Source organism: Dunckerocampus dactyliophorus, chromosome 14 (genome assembly GCF_027744805.1).
Source record: "Dunckerocampus dactyliophorus isolate RoL2022-P2 chromosome 14, RoL_Ddac_1.1, whole genome shotgun sequence".
NCBI classification, from domain to species: domain Eukaryota; kingdom Metazoa; phylum Chordata; class Actinopteri; order Syngnathiformes; family Syngnathidae; genus Dunckerocampus; species Dunckerocampus dactyliophorus.
The window spans coordinates 12,097,056-12,118,123 of record NC_072832.1 but is presented as its reverse complement, the minus strand read 5'-3'; the positions used below and the strand labels follow the sequence as shown (position 1 = coordinate 12,118,123).

The following is a 21,068-nucleotide window of genomic DNA, read 5'->3' as shown; positions in this document are numbered from 1 at the left end:
TTTATATACAGTATTTCAAAATAATGTAACAGTGCTACTCGGTTTACACGCCCACTCTTGCTGCTATGCAGCATTTCCATTATTAACAGGTTTTTGAATCACGCTTCAGAATTTAAGTCAAAGTCAACGTAGTGAGAAAACTTTACCGGAACCGACCAAAGTAATCATGGAAAACTTACCTACCGCTTGCACTCCATGCAAGACGCGTTTTATCGACAGCGCCTCCACACGGAAAGTTGTGTGCTGCAGTAAAATGCGTCCAAGCGGAAACTGGGGTTGGGCTGAACTAATGTTCTGACCCACTGTCATACAGTATATCAAGTTTTTCACCTCACAATAGTAATTGAGGCGAGGGTGTATAAATTAACTTATTTTGTCAGATTGACTTGCTTGACTTTTCTTTCAAACAAGTACTACAGAATTCTGTAAATGTACATTTTGGAACAATTACAGTGTTGGTGAAGAAAAAAAAAACACATTATTTGGATGATTTGATCAAACCAACATTGTTTTGTGCCATTTTTACCAAAAGTAATTTGTAATTTGGCCTAATTCCAGTCAGGGTGGGTTTGTTGCGAACCTAACAAAGTAGGTATTTTTACATATTTGTGCATTTCAGTTCTCCAAGAATTTATTATCTCTGAATTGAATAATTTTGAAAAAGAAATATCCAACAAAGTCCAAAAATAAGTCCATCTCATTAATGTTAATAATAAATAAAAACAGAGCCAATGTTTTGGCAATTTGCCTTCTCTTTTATTATTGAAATTACTAAAAGCTTAAAAGTAAAACAAAGGAATGGTTTGGATTTTTTTTTTTTACATGAAACTGTACGACATCCCCATCAGCAGCGTAGTGTATCACCTGACTTACCTCCCACTTCGTCCTGTGAGCCGAGTTCTGGTCGGATTTCAGTGATGTGGAATGTAGTTTTAGTTATTGGGGTTACTTAAGTACAGAGTTTGGCTTCTTAAAACGTGTGTTAAAATGTGTTCCAAAGAGTAATATATATATATATATATATATATATATATATATATATATATATATATATATGTGTGTGTGTGTGATATATGTGTGTGTGTGTGTGTATATATATATATACACACACATGTGTGTGTGTGTGTGTGTGTGTGTGTGTATATACACACACACACACACACACACACACACACACACACAACAATGAACTGAGCAGTGATACGACGGGAGAGAAAGTAACACCGAGCGATTGTGAGGTCAGATTTTTTCGAGGAGGCATTTCTGTGATGCAAATGTATTGCTCTTTTGAAAGCATATTGTTTTGAGAAGCCAAACTCTTTACTTAAGTGACTTCACCAACTAAGTGGAACTATGTTCCTCATTACCGAAATACGACCAGGGGGCTACACTCCTGATGACAACTTAAAAAAAACCAAACTATCCCTTTAAAATAACCTTGTTACCCTTTACATTTGTATTATTTCAAAAAAGGTTAAAAAAGTAAGATACCTAAAAAAATGTTAATTTCCTTGTGCAAATTGATTGGCCAGTCACTGAGTCTGTGTGTTTTGAGGCGGAATCATGGCTTCAGTGATGTCGAAGGCGTCTACAAGCTCCTTGAAGAGAAAAAGATTACAATCAGCAACAGAGTCTGACTCAAGGTGTGTGTGACAGCCAGAAATAAACATAGGCGGTATTGTGCTGCATTAGGCCAAGACATGTTCACCTTCCATGACCTTGGACTGATAGAAATAATGCACTGATTTTGTCTGCCTGATCTTCCAGCTTCCATCTCCACCTCTTCCACAGGAGCTAAAAAACAACAAGAAAATAACATAGTAATGTACATAAGACAAACTAGTTTCTTTTTGTACATGAGTCAAATAAGTGGTAAGGACTTACCTATACAAGGCAACTTGTAACTATCCAGACACATCTGTGCCAAACCATCCTGTAACACAAGAAAAATCACTAGAGGGCAGGCAAGCGTATGTTTAGATGCTTTTACAAACTCAAACTCACCCTGATGAGAAAAGACGTGTGGAAAATGTTTTCCACTGTCCGTGAAAATGAGTTGGGGTCAATAACAAACTCGTAATATGATATTGGCAATGATGCTGTGGTTAAAGAAAAGTTGTGTTACACAAACAAAATAGTATTTACACAAGAATAAGGTGGTCCGCTTTAAAACTCACGGTCATCTTGATGGTAACTCTTCAAGCAGGCCAGGATCCTTTCCACCTCTTTCTCTGTGGCCTCTTGATGGGACTCTTCCAATCTTTTCAGCTGACAGTGCAAAACATACACAACAAGAGCGGTGTATGGACATGTACCACAGCTAAACACCTACTGTACATCATGCAAGTATTGATAATGGAAAGTGGTAGGTTTTTTTTGTCTTTATTTTTATAATTCTGTGGTTACTACAATATATGACACTGCTTAACATTTTTTTAGAAGACTGAGCGTGCTGTAGCTACCTGAGTGGGCATGATCCTTTTAGCTTCCGCACCGGGTGCCTTCCTTTGTCGTTCTATCCTTTGCTTTGGAGGCGGTGGTTCCGCATGGAATGAACCCATCCTGATAAATCCAAGATGAAAGCTGTGATGAAAACATCTTCCTAGGCAGTACGTCACCGAGTACCATCAATGAACTGTTGGAGCACTCACATGTAGTGGAAGGTGGGCGCCGTGCTAAAACAGCTCTCCGCTCTCTGGGCCAATCGGTGCCAGGCGTCGCTGGGCAGGTAGCCTTCGACTTGATCTCGTTCCTGCTCTTCATTCCCATTTTCCAGCCGGTTGAGACCCATGAAGGACAGCTGAAGGACAGCAAGAGATTCCTCAGCATCCATTTGCAATACAGTGTTCCGTTGTTAATCACAGGGGATAGGTTCCCAAAATAGCCCGCAAGAACTGAAATCCATCAAGTCACAACTTCATTTTTTTTACAATTATTATATATGTTTTAAGGCGGTAAAACCCCTCACCATACACTTTATACACTTTTCTCAGACAGGCATCACCACTTTATAACATTTCTCTTGTTTAAACACTCTTAAAAAAGTTCAAACCTTCGTTTGAATTTTAAAGGTCAACCTACAGGTCAGACACAAGAAGTTATTAAGTCACTCAAGCATATTTCACTCATGTGACTTTGCCTTTTCGTGCTGGCGCCGTTCCGCTGAACTGTAGCGTTTTTGTATCCTTGTTAAACATACTGCTGCAGTACTCCTCCTGTTGCAGTCCACCTCCTTCGAACCGAAGATTCATTTAGCAAGCATGCTAGCGATGACACAGGGGACACGGCAGGGCGGCACAAAAAAGATTGACTGACAATGGTCTACAGCCAATCAGGATGCAGACAGATGAGCGAGGGAAGAGAGAGAGACACTCAACTTCCCACAATATATGATTCAGTATGTATACAATTAAACAATAAGAATATAAGAAAATAACCTGCAAGTGTGGGTAGGACACACATGACATCATTCATGATCATTCCATGTTGATTTTAAAAAATCAATATTTTTTCATGACCATAAGGAACAACAGAAATTTGATTTAAAAGTAATTATATTATATGGATATTTACACAATGCAACATTTATTTCAGTAATGGCATTGTTCATACATTTGATAGACTATAATTTAAATCATCAACTAATCACCCAGAGAAACAAATTAGCTTCAAGCTTTATTGTGTGAGAATCCCATACAATATACACTTTAAGGCTTGTTCAATGTATTTTTTATTTACAACAACCAATGTTAAAAATCTCCAACATTTTTATCACACATACCTGTGTTTGTTTTTGGGGAACTTGAAAAACGACATCTGGTATTTGGGAGCGTCTATTAGAGCAATTGATGGCTAAGCAGTCTGCCAAGGACATGTTTATAATGTAATGTTTCTGGATTCTGCTCACCATCATGGCGGCCAAACCTGCGCAGGGCATAATACGGAAGTGGATGCCGAGTTGGCCCTCCTGTTCTATAATCTCCTTGCTTGTGACCAAGAGGAAGCACATTTAATTCCTTCGGCTGGCATAAGAAAACCAAAACAAAATGATGAGGCAAACATCTCTGTTGTGATTTTTAAGCCAACTTGTTATGTCAGCATTGGTTCATATAGAAGGTTGTTTAGCTTGACAAATGAACTGACTGTTGAATATATTTTGAAAATAGCCGCAATATAAAAACATTAGGTGCAACAGTTTTATTACTTTTTTTTTTTCTAAGAGGAGCCAATTGGACATAATTAAAGTGTGCATGGTAACTTTTGCACTGACTAACACAATGAGGTGTCCAAGCATGTCCACCGTTATTATACACCAGGGATCACTAACTGGCTGTCCTATACAGATCTGGACTTATAGTCAATAAAATATTCAAGTATTTTAAGTGTTGACTGGGCAATTTTAACTTTTTTAGACTTTACAGTACTGGTTGCTCACATCAGGAAATCCACTGACCAATTCCATGCGAGTTAGGCCATCCCACATGATAGTATAAACAAATCTATGCATTCCAGGCGCCAAACATGACACCTCTAAACACAGACAGACGAAGAAGAGACAAGCGAAGCCAATGACACGAAAGAACAAGCGAGAGACACGGGGGAAAAAGAGCGAAATGAGTGAACATACGGAGAGCGAGGACAGAGAGAAGAGTGAGATGCGGGGAAATAATGTTCTGTTCACACTGCAGGGTATGATTATGATGCCCAATTTGGATTTGTTTGTTAAATCACATCTTTTGATGTTCACATTACGTCCAAAAAAATGGCACTTGTATTCGTGTTTAATGTGAACTAAATGACGCGCATGTGCACAAAACACAAAGTCTCAAACGGTTCACTATGTTTAAGGACGTAAACGTGGCCTAATTTGTGGTCTCAGTCCTGGCGCATTTGTGGCAGTTTCAGGATTTTGTGCTAACAGAGTTAACATTTCTTTAACCAAATTATTTCGCATAGGAGATTAAGAAGGAAGAACCCAAGAATTTTGCCTATGGCAGTTTGTGGGGCACATGCTGCAATGTCTGTTTTGAGGAGGAGGAGGAGCCAGGAGTGGTGGGACATTCAAGTATGCCGCTTCAGCTAATTTTAGAATGACAAGAGGAACTTTTGCCTACATCTATGGAGTACCTATCCCTAACTCTCGCACGCCTTTCGATGACGTAAAGGCAACCAAAAAGTATTTTTTAAATCATCTATTTATTGTTTTACTGATCATTTACCCCACAATCAATCAAGTAAATCAAATGCCCGACACTATTTAAGAGAGATCCCACTAAATAATTATCATATATAACATAACCTCTCACCAGATGCTCAGCAAAAGCAGCGGGGTCAAAAGCGGTGCCCTCAGCAACCAGCTGGCAGGCCTTCTCCTGCCCCAGGTCTGTGGCCACAACAAGGAATTTAGAATCCAGCGCCGCCTCTCTTGTTTGCCGCACTGTCAAACAACAAATGTCCTGTTAGACAGAGGACTACCATGCATAACAACTGCTTTGGGTTACATTACTCTGGAACCAAAATGCACACGCAATCTTTTATAAATTAATTTTAGGATTTCTGACAGATCAAAAAAATTGTCGACATTTGCAATAAAGTAGTAAAAGTAATCCCACGTACCATTTTCAAAAAGTGTATCTGCCTCGTCCAAAACCTCTGTAAGTTTATTATTGAAGGGGCTCAGTATATCTTCTCTATTTCCTTTGGGAAAAAAAGACAAGTTAAGTAGGCAAAGCAAGCTGCCACTCCGTCTAAAGTCACCTTCACTCACGCTGGACTAAATCGATGAGGTCTCTGTACTTGCTCCTTATTTCCCTCCTGAAGCCCGTGTCATTGTCGCCATCTTGGAGGTCCACCGACCCGACAGAGGATGCCCCATTGCTCTGCTCTCGGTCTTCACTCCTGTGGTCTGGAGTGCCATTTTGCTGGGACGCTTCCTCATGACTACAGTCTCTGAGGCGCTTCATGAATTAATCTGGAAGTGTATGGCAATAAGTAGAAGTGTATTGGGTGAGAGGTCCCATGGCAGTCCCAAAACCAGCTAGCATCTGGTATGACCACCATTTGCTTCAAATACCGTATACACCGATCCACAGCTTCCCTAATACAGTTAAATTGCACATTTTAAGTGGCACACCTGTGCAATAATCATGTCGTCTACACAGCATCTTCACATTTCACAGCCGTGAGGTGGATAAATTATGTATTATGAACGGATTTAGGAACAATATTTGACAGAGATAGGCCTTTATTGTGCATAGAAAAAGCTTTAGATGAGTTCATCTTCCGTCTAGACTGTTGTTAATAAGCACACTTTATATTCAAGGTAGCTTAGCAGTTAGCATGGCTTCTGTCTCAGCTCAGCTATTCCTCGTCCTCTTTTAGTGATAATGATGCTTGCAAGAAATGCAGTTATTTGCCACCATGGAGGCGTGGGTTAGTAACTTGGAGGAGTGGCCCTGCACATAGTTTAGCCGAGCTAGCTACAGTGTTACATTACATCAGGGGTGTCCAGACTTTTGCCACTGAGGGCCATATACCAAAAATGAAAGGATACAAGGGACACTTTGATATTTTAAAGTACAAGTGAGTTCAAGGGAACTTCCGACAGGCCGTTCACACGCACAGTACGGATAATGACGCCTCATTGGAGTGTTTTTTTCTAATTATCGGTTATCAGACCCATTTTTAATGTTACCGTATTTATCGGTATGATGTCATAATTCCCTGATATCGGCTCGATCGTGCACCCCTATCATTTTGCCATCTTTATACTTAGAAATGCTTAATTTAGGCCAAGATTAAGTACAATTTGCTTAAATATGCACATTTTTACTAATAATAGGCCATATTAAACCACAAAATAGTGATCATTTAATTTATTAATGAATTAATTTTTGAAAAATCGCAAGAGCATGAGAGTGACATTTGTAGGGACGACTGTAGTGCAGTTCTACAGTACAGATGAAGCTGAGAGTGACGCTTTCCATCACAAAAGTGCGATTATGAAAGTGGTGAACAATATGAAATGTTGCTTAATGTTCTTATCAATGACATTAAAAGTGTTGAGATGATTCACTTGTAAAGGTAATAATAATCCCCCAGGTGGATTTTAAGCCCCTTATCTAGCTCAGGAAGTAGAACTGTCTCATATTAACACTTGTTTGTAGATGATAAACAATAATTAAAATCGTTTGGGGGGGGGGATATAAACATGGCTATATAACCAGCAAATCAGGCTGACTCATAACTGTGATTTAAAAAGCATATTTCAAAGTGGCCTTCACCTTAACCTTAACATCCTTGTACTGTACGAGGTCCCCAATGACTGGGGTTGCCTTGGGCCCATGACAAATGTACATGCAATTAAGCAGTAGCAAAAGAAAAATAGTTACCACGAATAACAAAAGTAGTCACATTACAAGGCAGGGTAAGTTCATCCCGCCAGTGACGACCACGTAAACGCAACACAGCAGCTAACAGTAGAACATCTTCCTCCACACTGATAGCAGCTAGCTAACATTAGCCACGTATCAATGCCTAACAACACTCATATGTCAACAGTTCATACTTCACGTCGCACTATGGCAGCCGGCTCGGGTTGTTGTTGTTGCTGCTGCTGTTGTTGTTGTTCGATTAGCAATGATCCAATCGTCCAAGTTAAGCTTCAGGGTCCTCCTTGAGCTGCTGGCCAGCGCGCCTCACACATTTCGTCGTTACAGCCAAGGAGTGTAGAGTTAAAATCGGAGTGACGAACACTCGCAAATGAGTGGAACAGAGCGTAGTCAGCTATGGAGGAGAAAGTCCGCCATGATGGTGAGCACGAGAGGTGGGCGGGGCTAGGCGGACAATTGTGTATAATGTATTCGCTCGCTCTGAGCTGAGTATAAAATAAAGTTATACATGTCCACAGTGGATTCTGCTCACCATCATGACGGCCACACCCCCGCAGGGAATACAAAAGTGGATGCCGATCGGTTCTTTTATTGTCTTCTTTTTATTGTTGGCGAGCAGCGTTTAGGTGTGCATTACCGCCACCTTCTGAATAGGAGTGTGTATCAGAATCTGACCTACTCCATGATCTATAAAGTCCCGTTTTCCTTACAGTAGAAAGGCAAATATATACTTGTAAAGAACATGTCTTGTTGTTAAAGTCAGGCATTAGTGTGGCTTCCAGTGACGTCACTTGTGTGCGGAAATGAAACAGAATAAAGTAATTCAGAACTACTTGAGTTGCAATAAAAATTACTTTTTATATCGACACTGGTCCATTTTAAGGTAAAGACCAATGTTCCAAAGAGATTTTAGAGTAACCTTGGTTTGTTAGACGTTGGTATAGATGTGTGGAGTAATTACAATGAAAAAAAGCTCAAACAAAAACATGACTATCTATAAATTACATCTAGTTAAAAGTTATATTAAAACAGATCTAAGAAAGACATTGATGCAAATTGTTTATGTTCTGTAATGAATGCTCTGAATCTATTTTGATATTGCTCAACTGCAAAACATTTTTAGTCACAATATTGACAAATATTTGTCTCGTCTTGGTTGTATGCAAAAAGAGTCATTCTGTTTGCTGGCAGCTCGTGGCAGAAGAATTGAACGAAAAACATTTTCATCATTGAATTAGTATATATTTATTATATTATTATATTATATTTATTATATTATTTATATACTGTACATTGGTTGATTTACATAATTCATCAAACATAAAGGTATAGATATACTGATTATTTTTGTATTAATTTATTTACGTAAATTTAATTGTGCTACAAAAAAACATGATAAATATCGCAGTCCTCCAAGGATCCACTGAACGTAGATGTCGCTGTAACAACAGTAGGCTCGCTCTCGCGACAACAGAAAGCTGCTCTTTGTTTTACGTTAGTTTTCCCTGCCACGGCAACCACAAGTGTCACATTAATCACTTTCAGCTGTCAGGCGTCTGTAGCTATGTCTGCTATTTTTGTGTTGAGGTAGTTTGGTATTTATACTGTGTATATAGCGGTACAATGTCATTCAGTAAAGTAGCCCAGTGTGTTTCCAGGTAATTTCCAGTAGAATTGCATGCAATTGATGTGAGCAATTTTTTTTTCAATTCATCAAATTTTTCTCTTAAAAAGATTACAAGAAAAAACTTGTCATAATAACAATTAATCACAATTTACTCCGACACTGCTTTAACATGCAGGACATATGCTTTTTTCTTCCCTATTTTTTGCTTCCTGATTTTTTTTTTAAACACTAACTTCAGCATTTTGAATCTAGACATAAACTAAATGCATAGATCTTTTTCAGATAGGTTGAATGGACTGATCACATGGACTAATCCCCTCATGACCCTGCAAGCTGGACAACTAACTGACTGAGCGGAAGTCCATTTTGAAGCCATTCTGGACACCTTTGCTATCTGTCTTGTTTCCATCATGGGGGAATGGAGGTCATCTTCACCTGCACCTCACTTGGATCTAAACAACTTTGACTCTGCTGAGGCAGAAAAGAGCAGGTATGTTTTAACCAGCCCCCGCTCCTTGGAGTCCTGTGCACGACTGGGCATCAAACCAGTTGAGCTTCTCGTGAAATCCCTGAATGATTTACTGTCCGAGCAGCGTGACGTGCCTTTGGAGATGGTCAGAGTGATGCATGAATCGTATGAAAAGGAGAGAACCAAGTTATTGCAAATGTGCCGAGATGAGCGGGAGAGGATTATCCAGCAGGCTGCCAGGTGGCCGAGCGCTAACAAAGTCTCAAGGCTGGGAAAGCAACATGACAGCAAGTTGAAGGATGAACCTGCTATGGATATTCCATATGCAGTCCTATGTTCTAAGGAGAAATCAATGAGAAAGACACCCTGCTCTGCTGCAGACAGGAGCACCATCTGCAGCTTAGGAGAGCTCAGACACTCCCCTGCTATTGAGGTGAAGCTGCAGAAGCTCACCGACGACATCAGAAGGGAGATGTGTGTCCCGATATCACAGAGAGACCGCAAGATTGCTGCTCTCATGCTGGTGAAGCACCAGGTGGAGGAGGACCGCCTCAGTAATATGCAGCAGGAGGAAGAGGAGCGAGGCGAGGCACGTAGACGAGAGGAGGCCCGGCGGGCACAGGCTGAGAAAAGGAGAAGAAAGAAACTGATGCAAAGCATGCAACGCTGGCATGAGGAGCTGGAGGCCCGCAGGAGGCTGAGATTGCGTCGGGAAGATGAGAGAGTAGGACAACTCAAGCAGGAGGTGATTCTGCAGGAGGAGCGCTGGAGGAGGCTGAAGGAGCAGGTGGAGGCTCAGCGGAGAGGGAAGACAGCAGCTGCACAAAAGGAGGCAGAGGGAAGGCGATGCTACCAGGAGAGACTGCTGAGAAACTTAGAGGAGGTGGAGAAAAAGCAGCAAGAGAGGGAGAGACAGGTGGCAATGAAGAGGGAGCAGAAAGCAAGCAGGAGTAAGCTCCAGCTTGAGAGGAAGGAGAAGAAGCGTCTGCAGGAAGAGAATGGCAGGGAACTGCTGCACCACCTCCTTCTCAAACAGCAAGTGGAGAAACACGTGGAGGAAGGTGAGTCACGTTTGAGGGAAGCACTGGAAAGAAAGATGCAGCAGTCTTGTGAGAAGCACGCCCGACACGTGGAGGCCCGAGTGGCAGAGCTGCAGGAGCGAGCGGCTCAGGAGGAGAAGCAGATACAGAGAGCCCAACTCAGGGCCAAGCTGCAGAGCATCCAGCAGCTCACACACAAGCACCTCCTGGTCAAGGTGAGTCAGCAACGCACCCTGAGGGCCACCGAGCACACATTGGCCCACCACAGGAAGAGAGCCCAGCAGACACATCAGCACAACAAACACAGGCAACTCCGCCACCAGAGGCTCAGAGAGAACGTGCAGAGGGAGGAGGAGGCGGCGAGGAGGGCCAGGGAGAGCAGCATTGCCATGAAGGAATGGAGGCGTGAGAGGCTGCGCAGAGAGCGAGAACACATCCAACAGGAGGCGCACAAGCAGGCGCTGGCATCCTTTCACTTGCGGGAGAGAGTGAGACAGCAGACACAAAGGCGCTCTTTTGCGCACATGGCTCAGGAAGCTCAGCTGGCTGCCTCCATCAGCCGCTTGAACCTCTGATAACACATCATTACAGTTTATGGTCCATCAAGAGATGCTGAGACAGCAGCTCAACTTCAGTGACCTCTGACCTTACAAGTGTTCTTACGGATCAATGGACAAACTCTCTATGAATCATTAACATTACAGTAAATTCAGTGTTCAAAGTTAACAGTGTGCCATAGAACTTTTTTTTTTTTAAACGAGAGCAAGGGTAGCCATTGTGCGTATGGGGGGCTCCATTTTTATAAGGCAAATGCACAAAGGATGGCCATTGCTGGCGTGAACCCCGAGGCAGGAGTGGGGGAAAAAAAGAGACAAGTAAAATGCCACAATGATTGACAGCACGAAGCAGAATAAGACAATAAAATGGCAGAAATCACCCCCTCATCCGTCAGTGCCTGGTGGTGTAATGCTACAGCTGCTGCCTCCAAAATAAAGTTAGTGTCCCAATTTGGCCTTGGGGGCCTTGGACACAAGTACTTTGAAACTACAATCTTGCCCCCTTGAGATCTTTGAGATCCATCAGTCTGGACAAGGTTATAAAGCACTCCATCGAGCCACAGAGAGAGCCATTATCCACAAATGGTGAAAACATGGAACAGTGGTGAACCTTCTCAGGAGTGGCCAGCCAACCAAAATTACCCAGACAGCACAGCAACGACTCATCCAAGAGGTCACAAAAGACCCCACAACTACATCCGAAGAACTGCAGGCCTCACTTGCCTCAGTTAATACATCTTTATGGTGAAAAGTACAGTACAATTAAAAAAGTGCAAATAACATGGGACGAAATGTATTTTTAAATCTTTTATAGACAGTTGCAGTCAGTTTATGTAACTGAATAAGACTTGGCATTACTGTCCTCCCTCGCCACTTTGTGGTTTTTCAAAAATAAATGATCGCTGTTTTGTAAAAAATATAAGTCATGTAATATTCTGGTCACTAGGTGTCAGTAATGTCACATTGATGAGACATGATCTTACATTGCACTACCTTAACACTGCATGGAGTCAGCCATGGCATGTCCAACATGAAAACAGGTTCTCCTCCCATTCCGTGTGGAATTGGTAAGTTTTTGGCTTCTTACTTTGTCCTTTACCTCCCCCCAATTCTGTTTGAAACCCTTTCTTAAGTTCGGAATAACTATATTGGAGGCGAACTATTTAGCTCTTGCTGTCCTAAAAGCAGTGGCCATCTCGTGTCCCTGCGGTGATCCTGTAGCATCGCATTAAAGTTGCGCAATGTGGTGTAAACAAAGACTAATAGAAGTGTAAAGGTGACAATGGGGGTGTCATTACATGTCTACAGGGCGCTAATAATGGAAAAACATGTATTACAGGTTTTCTATGCTATAACCATGAAAATACTAACGGAAATTCACTTATAGTGAACAGAAGAACAGTTCCAAAACGCTTTTTCTGCATTCAGCCTAATCCTGCACATGCACTAAGTTTGCACTATGCAAATATCATGTAGAAAAAAGAAAAACCTGAAAGGCAACAAATGTTTAAGTTCTTTTGGACTTAAGCCATGCTCGATAGCTCGAAGCTGGGACAGGGGCCTGCTGATCTCGACTGAGGATATAGTCGGACGGTGGAAGGAATATTTTGATGCCCTTCTCAATCTCACTGACATACTGTACCTTCCATAGAGGAAGCAGAGTCTGAGGACACAAACGCGGACAGTTCCATTATTGTAGCTGAGGTATCTGGGGTAGTCAAAACGCTCCCCAGTGGCAAAGCTCCGGGAGTGGACGAGGTTTGCCCTGAATTCCTCAAGACTCTGAATGTTGAGGGACTGTCTTGGCTGACACGTCTCTTCAACATTGTGTGGAAGTCGGGAACAGTACCTCTGGATTGGCAGACCGGGGTGGTGGTCTCCCTTTTCAAGAAGGGTGACCGGAGGGTGTGTTCCAACTATAGGGGGATCACACTCCTCAGCCTCCTTGGGAAAGTCTATTCCAGGGTGCTGGAGAGAAGGATACGGCTGTTCGTCGAATCTCGACTACAGGAGGTGCAATGTGGTTTTTGTCCTGGTCGCGGAACACTGGACCAGCTCTTCACCCTTGCAAGGGTCCTGGAGGGTACTTGGGAGTTTGCCCAACCGGTCTACATGTGCTTTGTGGACTTGGAAAAGGCATTCAACCGTGTCCCTCGCGGTGTCCTGTGGGGGGTGCTCCGGGAGTATGGGATTGGTGGCGCGCTACTACGTGCCATTCAGTCCTTGTACAACCGGAGCAGGAGCCTGGTTCGCATTTCCAGCAGTAAGTCAAGCCTGTTTCCGGTGAACATTGGCCTCCGCCAAGGCTGCCCTTTGTCACCAATTCTGTTCATAATTTTCATGGACAGAATTTCTAGGTGCAGTCAAGGTGTCGAGGGAGTCCAGTTCGGTGGCCTTAGGATCTCGTCGCTGCTATTTGCAGACGATGTGGTCCTGATGGCCTCAATGGACTGTGACCTTCAGCGTTTACTGGGACAGTTTGCATCTGAGTGTGAAGCTTCTGCGATGAGACTCAGCACCTCCAAATCTGAGGCCATGGTTCTCAGTCGGAAAAGGGTGGATTGCTCCCTCCGGGTTGGGAATGAGGTCCTACCCCAGGTAGAGGAGTTCAAGTATAAGTAGGTTGGCGCGTGAGGTCGATAGGCGGATCGTCGCAGCGTCTGCAGTAATGTGGTCGCTGTACCGAACCGTCGTGGTGAAGAGAGAGCTGAGCCGGAAGGCAAAGCTTTCAATTTACCGATCGATCAATGTTGCTCCCGGGGCAGAGGGTTTTATGTTTCACAGCTGGCCTGGGAACGCCTTGGTGTCCTCCCAGTGGAGCTGGAGGAGGTGGCCGGGGCCCGGGTAGTCTGGGCTTCCCTACTGAGACTGCTGCCCCCGCGACCCGGACCTGGATAAGCGGAGGAAAATGGATGGATGGACTTAAGCCAGCCAGCACTGGAAAAGGCTGAGAACATCGCTTTATTGGCTCGAGTAGATTTTCTGATTTTATTTCACACTTCAACTGTTTACACAAGCTTGTCAGGTTAGGTTTTGAATAAAAAAGGAATCGCATCAAATTTCTTCTCAGACTAAACACAGTTGTATCTTAGAAGCAACAATAGTTGTTACATACGAGTGGTCTCTCCGGTCTTCTCTTATTATCAACATTTGGGAAGTCCTTGCAATGACATTCAAGTAGAGCCCTTTGTTGCCAAATTTTTCAATTATTTACTTTGTACACCCACCTTGCATCACACGCACATCACAAGTCAATTTTGCATCATGTCTGTGTCATCATAGTTGAAAGAAATGCATTTTTAGCATCATAATCGGCATAAGGTGATAGCCATTTTTTCACTTGTGTAATGGAAATAGTGCACTAGTACAACGCCCATTGGAAGGCTCATGTAATCCACAACAATTACTGTCCCTAAGGAAGTGTTCCACTGAGATCAAGTTAACCAGGGTAAGCAGGTTCCCATGGTGCATGCTTTTGTGCTCTATTATTGTGTGTCACGAGCAAATGCAAAGTAAACATGTTGATTGAAAGAACAAAATGTTCATCATGTTCAGGGTGTCTGAGCTATTACTTCTCCCACTGCAAACATTTGCACATTTTTTTCCTACAAGGTGGTGAGGTTATGAACAGAAAAGTAATGATGACATGGCATTGCCCCCAAGCACTTAGTGGCATTTTTATGTGAAAATAACTGGCAGGGTACCAAACATTTAGGTAGGCTCCCGCTATATAATGTATGAATACAGTGCAGTACTGTCAGTTGTGCTTATTTCAATCGTAATATCGCATACACCCACTCAGACAACAAATTATTCATTAAATAAAGCCTATTTATATAGGTTGCGACATTTTCCCTCTTTTAGCTGGTCATGTCAAAATTTCACATCACGGCCTGTTACTAGGCAGAATTCCTAGGGGTTATTTGTCTTTTTTTTTTTTTTTTAAATGCCAGTCATATCAAATTTGGGGAAAGGACAGGGAGAGTTGGCAGGAACACGGTCTGACAGACACAAGCGAGGAAGGAAAAATAATTAAATATGAAAAATACGAGTTTATTCAAACAAATTAATTTAACAATTTAATCTCTACTGTGTAAAAAAAAACGTTTTACTTAAAAATTCTGCTGGATCAAGTGGCGTACTGCCCCTTTTCCACTGCCTGGTATCGGCTCTATAGAGCTCTACTCGCAATTGATGCCAACAATTTTCCGTACCTGTTCGAAATGAGTTCCTAGAAAATGCAAAGCTGATGCTCGTTCATTTGTCATCACCGCATCCTAACATTGAAGAAAAGGCAAAACCATACATGCTAATGTTAGCTTACCCCGCTGTTGTACCTGAGCTCTGGATATAGCAGTATTAGTTCTCCCTAGTCTTCACTTCGCTGCAGCGGCCTTTAGTCTCTTCTTGAATAACATCATCTTACTGTGGGCGACATCCACAAGCAGAGAGGTAAACACAGGAGACTCATTCTGTGCCGCTGTTGTTTGCTAGCGCGTCTTCTTCTAGCTGATGCGTTCAATGTTGCAAGCAGATGGTTCCAATACGCTTCTCAGAACATTTAGGGATTGCTATGGTATGCTGTGATGTATCATCTAGTGGTATAGTCCTCAATTCATTTTTCTTTGGCATGCTGGCTCGGTGACAGCATCTCTCAGCTTGCACACATACATTAAGGCCTTCTCAGTCATCATGAAGTCCCAGAGCAAGCAGCACAGGAAGACCCACCCCGAGAACAAGAGTGAAGCTCTCCTGAAGGCCTAGGTGGCTCTGCTGCTGCTGCTGCTGGAGGTGACTGGAATGTTGGCCTGCCAAACTGTGACTACTGCTGCTGCTTATAATCTCAGGCAGAACGTGCACTGTGGCCACAAAGAGGAAAGTCCCAGCCGAGAAGAGCATTCCCACGCCGGTTGCAGTGAGCTGGTTTTCAGAGGAAGTGCAAGACTGGAGATACAAAGACATTCCCAATCAATGCTGCAGTCTTGATCGTCAGGAGATGGTGTGTGCTATCTTACCGCGTGCAATGTGAAGTATGTGGCGATGGCAGTTACTGGTGCTGCAGCTGAAAAGGCCAACAAATGTCCCTGGATGGACTTCTTTTCCAGGCCTGCATGCATCAGGAAGGCAACCAAACCAAAAGCTGCAGGGGCCTTGGAAACAAGGGGGAGATATTTTTAGGCGCTGCTTCCAAGGTTATTTGTGGAATTCCAGGATACTGGGAAGTCAAAAATTGCCTAACCTCTGACAAAGAAGAGGTCGCATTGTTATACCTCTCCTTCACCGAGATACACAACAATGGCTGAGTCCACAGAAACACAATCAAAAGAATACAAAAACTATTTTTCTCTGTTTTGTTTTACACTACAGCAATTCAACACAACCAGTTGGTGTCACTATACTTACTGTATTGATCCCAATGTTTTTCTTTGTGAAAAAGTCACTCACACCCTGTCAGTCACACGTAACAGCCCGCTTGGAAAGAAGTGTCTCAAAGTTTGGGCAAGTTGGCAAACAACAGAGGAGTTATGAAGCTAATTTAAAGATAATGATGATCAATGAAGCAGTCATCAACTGTCAACCAGCGAAGAATTTTTTTATTTGTTTTTATTGTGACGTACCTACAGTAGCTGTCATTGGCAATTTAAAAAAAAATCGTCTTTGTAATGGAATTTTTTTACCACTTGTATCAATAACACTGATATTTTTTTTCTCCAAAGACAGGTTGTGAAAAACAAAGATTATCTTATATTCAGGGACGTCTATATACTGTATCTCATTTCCCAGCAGTCTCAAATGCAGCATATAGTACTCCATTACAGTAATATCCTCACCTTGTGTAGAATCACAGCAAAAAACACAATGATTTGCACAGTCACCTGGCCCGTGGCCACCACTGCACCCAGAGCGAATCCATCGGCTGTTTGCAAAACAAAACACAAACACAAGTCACGACAGGAGCACTCAGAGGGCACCCGACCTCCCCCAAGGCCGAAATTCAGTTAGTTTACCAATATTTTTGGTGTTTTTGTGTGCTTGACAACACAAAGACTATTAGTGGATCTACACCAGGGGTCTCAAACTCCTGATCCCCTGAAAGTGACGGTAAAAACAAGGCAGTGTATTGGTCTTACTACAGACATGGAAAGGGTTCTAGTGTTGTGGCTTTTATTTTGTTATTACTGTTTCATTTGCCTAGCGGTTAGCATGTTGGCCACACAGGTGATCTGTAAGATCTGAGTTTGAATCTCAGTTTGGGCATCTCTATGTGGAGTGTGCATGTTCTCCCCGTGCATTCATGGGTTTTCTCCTGGTAATCCGGTTTCCTCCCACATTCCAAAAATATGCGACCCTAACAAGCGGCACAGAAAATGGATGGATGGATGTTTCATTAAATTCTTGTATTAAGTGTTTATTACTGTATTTTCTGTCCGTGTGTTGTGTGCAGTGTTAGTGACTTAGGTACGACTTACACCACAGTGTGGGAACGGAACTTGTACATAACCGAAGAACCACCTGTACTGTTCAACTCCGCAAATATCACTTAAAAAGGGTAATATTACGACAAACTGAGTTTTTAATTGCTTGTCTGCACACACTTGGGTCTCTGTGGTGCCTGCTCAGCCATCAAGTGTGGAATTACACTATGACGTAATTTATAGTGTTTCTAATGTTTGCCATGCAGTATATAATTTTAGCAACTAACCAATGATTTGCTCTTTTTTCAAGCACATGAATGGCACAAAACTCCTAAGGCTTTAGATGTGATTAAAGTGCACATGGTGAGTCACATGAGGTCTCAGCAGTGCTGTTTGCGTTAGTGTACTGGAATTCATCACGATGTGTTGTTGTATGCCTTGAGGAAACACAGCTAACAGAAGTGTACTTGGTAATATCACATCTACTGAAAAGTGAAAGGATAGAAGGGCCACGTTTGATATTTTTGTATATGCTTAGAAGTTAATAGAAATATATTTAAAAGAATAAAACTGCATCTCAGCTTTATATTTTGACCTTTTACCCATGTGATAACTTTTCCCCAACGTCATTTTCAAAAAATCGCAACTTTATTTTGTTTTGTTTCTTATATTACGGCTTTTTAAAAAAAGTCGTAAATTATTTTTACTCACAACATTACAAGTTTTCAGGCCGCCACAGTAACAGCTTGGAGATCGGGAAGACCTGGGTTCGATTCTCCCCTGGGCATTTCTGTTTGCATGTTCTCCCCGTGTGCGCGTGGGTTTTCTCCGGGTACTCCGGCTTCCTCCCACATTCCAAAAACATGCAGGTGAGGTTAATTGACGACTCTAAATTGTCCATAGGTATGAATGTGAGTGTGAATGGTTGTTTGTCTATATGTGCCCTGCGATTGGCTGGCGACCAGTCCAGGATGTACCCCGCCTGTTGCCCGAAGTCAGCTGGAATAGGCTCCAGCATGCCCCCGCGACCCTAATGAGGAAGAAGCGGTATAGAAAATGGATGGATGGATGGACCTTACAAGTTTCTTCTTGTTTCTCAACTATTCCCAACTATTGTTTTCCTTTTCTGTGATGTCACTTCTTGTTTCACCGTCTAGTGCAGGGGTGTCAAAGTCGTGCCATGGAGGGCCGAGACACTGCAGCTTTTCTTTCCAGCCAGTCACTAAAGCAGGTGATTTTAATGATCAACACCTTCAGTTTGAGGGAAGGAGCTCATCAATTAAATCACCTGCTGAAGAAACTGGTTGGAGAGAAAACCTGCAGCGTCTCGGCCCTCCAGGGCACGAGTTTGACACGTGCTCTAGTGTGAGGAGCTAACTCGTTTCAACTTTATGCTACTAAAATGTAATTTGGTCTCATAATATTTTGTTATTATTGTAAAATGACCACTTTCTCGTTAGATTACAACTTTTTTCTCTTAATATTTTGACTTTACTCCTGTAAAATTACTGCCCATTTTTCCATTTTTGCTACTGTTGTTTTTTTTTTAATTTTTTTGTTAAATTATATTTTTAGAATGTCCCACGTGCCAATAAAAACACAGCCGCAAGCGCCCCCTGGGCCTCACTTTGGGCCCCCTGGTGTGAGTACAACAGTACCTGCTGCATGAATCACCAGCCCTAATGTGGCTGTGATGGCGTTACTGTTTGGCGACGTTTGTCCTGAAATGACAAATGAGGTCGTCAAAAAAAAAAAAAAAGACAATTACATTTGGTGACTGTGCTGCAAAACGTAAGCTGCCAACTTGCCACACATGGAAAAGTAACTTCCTAGTTGATCCACCATAAACATGAAGGTGAAGCCAAACGTTAAAGCCACCCCCATGTACAACTGAGGTGAGGGGGCTCTTCCTGTTGAGGTGGTATTGGCAGCAGATGAAGAAGCTAAAAGAAAAGAGAGGTTGGTTACGTGGTTACGTAGGTGATGAAACGGTATTATGATATGCTAATGACCTTGCTCATGTGTCCATGCCTCTTGCAGTAAGCCCACTCCTTCTGGGATGGTGATGGCGAGGGCTGTCCCACACAGGAAGCCCGCACCCAGGATGGAGACAAAATGCAGGCTTCTCTGGAACAGTATTTTACGGGGTTTTTTTTTAACTTAGTTGAAAAAAAAAAACATTTCCACCACTCCAATGACCAAATATGGGCATGGCTCTGCCCACTTGTTTTGGACGTCGGAGCAATGGAGGTTAACACACGGATAGAGAGACTATTACACAACTTACCTGTGAAAGTCGAAACAAAAGAGGGATGAATCCGAGTAGGAAACAACCGACAAACATTACGACCGATATCATAGTAATGCTCAATCCTCCGTCCATTTTGACGACTTATTTTAAGAGCGAGCTATTTTCTTATTAAGCAGGGACTTCGTGCACAGACGCCTTCATTTAAGGTGACAACGTCCCTCCATGTCGCCTAAATTGCTTCTAAAACATTCGTTCATGCCATTCTTGTCTTCCACGTCGCTCCTCCGTCAACCACCTCCTCCTCCTCCTCCTCGTGCCTGTCTCTGGCCATCAGGGGCGTACACAGAATTTTTGGACTACGGGTGCTCTAAATAGAAAACGGGCACCGATCTTATACTTTTATTTTTTAAATTGAAAACTATATGGAATACATGGACTTTGTAAATTTAAGTCCTGCACTATTTTTTTTTATTTTTTAATTGTACTGTGCTTAAACACCAAGTGTAATTATAACGACTGTACTATTCATTTTTTCTTAACTATTACCTAGGAAAAGTCAAATGGTTTTTTGCCTTAGAGCGACTCATGTCACGGTTTTCCCCTTTTTTTCCCCAAATTTTGGTTTAAAATCCAGTCCAATGCATAGTGCTTTGCTTCACATTTTTCAGGAACTTATTTAAAACCCAAAGTATTACTTATTTGGCAAATAAACCACCAAATAGTCCTTTCCCCCCACATGATGCCCCCCCCCCCCAAAAAAAAAAAATAAAAAAAAATTAGCATTTCTTATGGCCTTGACAACAGCTTGCCAGAAACAAATGTTCAGGAATACAAATAAGCAATTATAATTAGATGTACGTTTAATCATGAATAATCGCCATTAGCAGCTATGTCTGACATATGCCAACTTTTACTGTACTTAACTAATAGAAAGATAAATGACAGGACACGATTATATATATATATTTGTATGCGCAGCTCAAAATTAACCGAATATGTCAATCGAGCTAAAAGATACCACACAAGTCTAAAAATCCGAAACACTAGTTTCTTTAATGGCAGCAGAACATTTTGAATCACACGTCAACCGTGTTATGAGCGAGCGTTGCGTTCAAAGACATCACGTAATTTAAGGTAAATGTAATCGTTTTCAGTGCATTTTCCAGCATACTTAATGTAGCAAATTGTACATCCGAGTTACGAAGTGAGTGATAAGAATATCCACTTCATGGGTTTCTTTATCTTCCTGTTTTAGATAAGCATATCCACTTCATGTTTTTCTTTATCTTCCGGTTTATTCACACACACGCGCGCGCG

The 21,068-nt window shown here is 42.2% G+C and overlaps 3 protein-coding genes across 5 annotated transcripts; 1 reads left to right on the top strand and 2 right to left on the bottom strand.

Annotated features, from left to right (window-relative positions):
* Window positions 1-1,143: 1,143 nt before the first annotated feature.
* On the bottom strand, window positions 1,144-7,943 carry nsmce4a (NSE4 homolog A, SMC5-SMC6 complex component). 3 transcript variants are annotated; one of them, XM_054798665.1, is made up of 11 exons: window positions 7,580-7,943; window positions 5,768-5,971; window positions 5,617-5,697; window positions 5,307-5,437; window positions 2,652-2,800; window positions 2,463-2,562; window positions 2,178-2,268; window positions 2,005-2,099; window positions 1,885-1,933; window positions 1,709-1,794; window positions 1,144-1,598 (listed from the first exon to the last, which is right to left on the bottom strand). In XM_054798665.1, the coding sequence occupies exons 2-11, from the start codon at window positions 5,961-5,963 to the stop codon at window positions 1,533-1,535; spliced, it is 1,044 nt and encodes a 347-aa protein (XP_054654640.1). In that variant the 5' UTR covers window positions 5,964-5,971; window positions 7,580-7,943; the 3' UTR covers window positions 1,144-1,532. The 3 variants fall into 3 exon arrangements, with proteins under 3 accessions (XP_054654640.1, XP_054654641.1, XP_054654639.1); XM_054798666.1 differs by lacking the exon at window positions 7,580-7,943 and adding an exon at window positions 7,392-7,537; XM_054798664.1 differs by having other exon boundaries at window positions 1,145-1,598; window positions 7,568-7,941.
* A 1,424-nt stretch (window positions 7,944-9,367) lies between these two features.
* On the top strand, window positions 9,368-12,295 carry LOC129194273 (coiled-coil domain-containing protein 177). The gene has a single exon (XM_054799396.1). The coding sequence runs from the start codon at window positions 9,429-9,431 to the stop codon at window positions 11,100-11,102; it is 1,674 nt and encodes a 557-aa protein (XP_054655371.1). The 5' UTR covers window positions 9,368-9,428; the 3' UTR covers window positions 11,103-12,295.
* Window positions 10,571-20,399, bottom strand: LOC129194274 (zinc transporter ZIP9). The gene is made up of 7 exons (XM_054799397.1): window positions 19,788-20,399; window positions 19,513-19,627; window positions 19,309-19,443; window positions 19,159-19,221; window positions 16,916-17,001; window positions 16,100-16,234; window positions 10,571-16,028 (listed from the first exon to the last, which is right to left on the bottom strand). Exons 1-7 carry the CDS (start codon window positions 19,881-19,883, stop codon window positions 15,768-15,770), a joined length of 891 nt encoding a protein of 296 aa, XP_054655372.1. The 5' UTR covers window positions 19,884-20,399; the 3' UTR covers window positions 10,571-15,767.
* Between the last annotated feature and the right edge of the window lie 669 nt (window positions 20,400-21,068).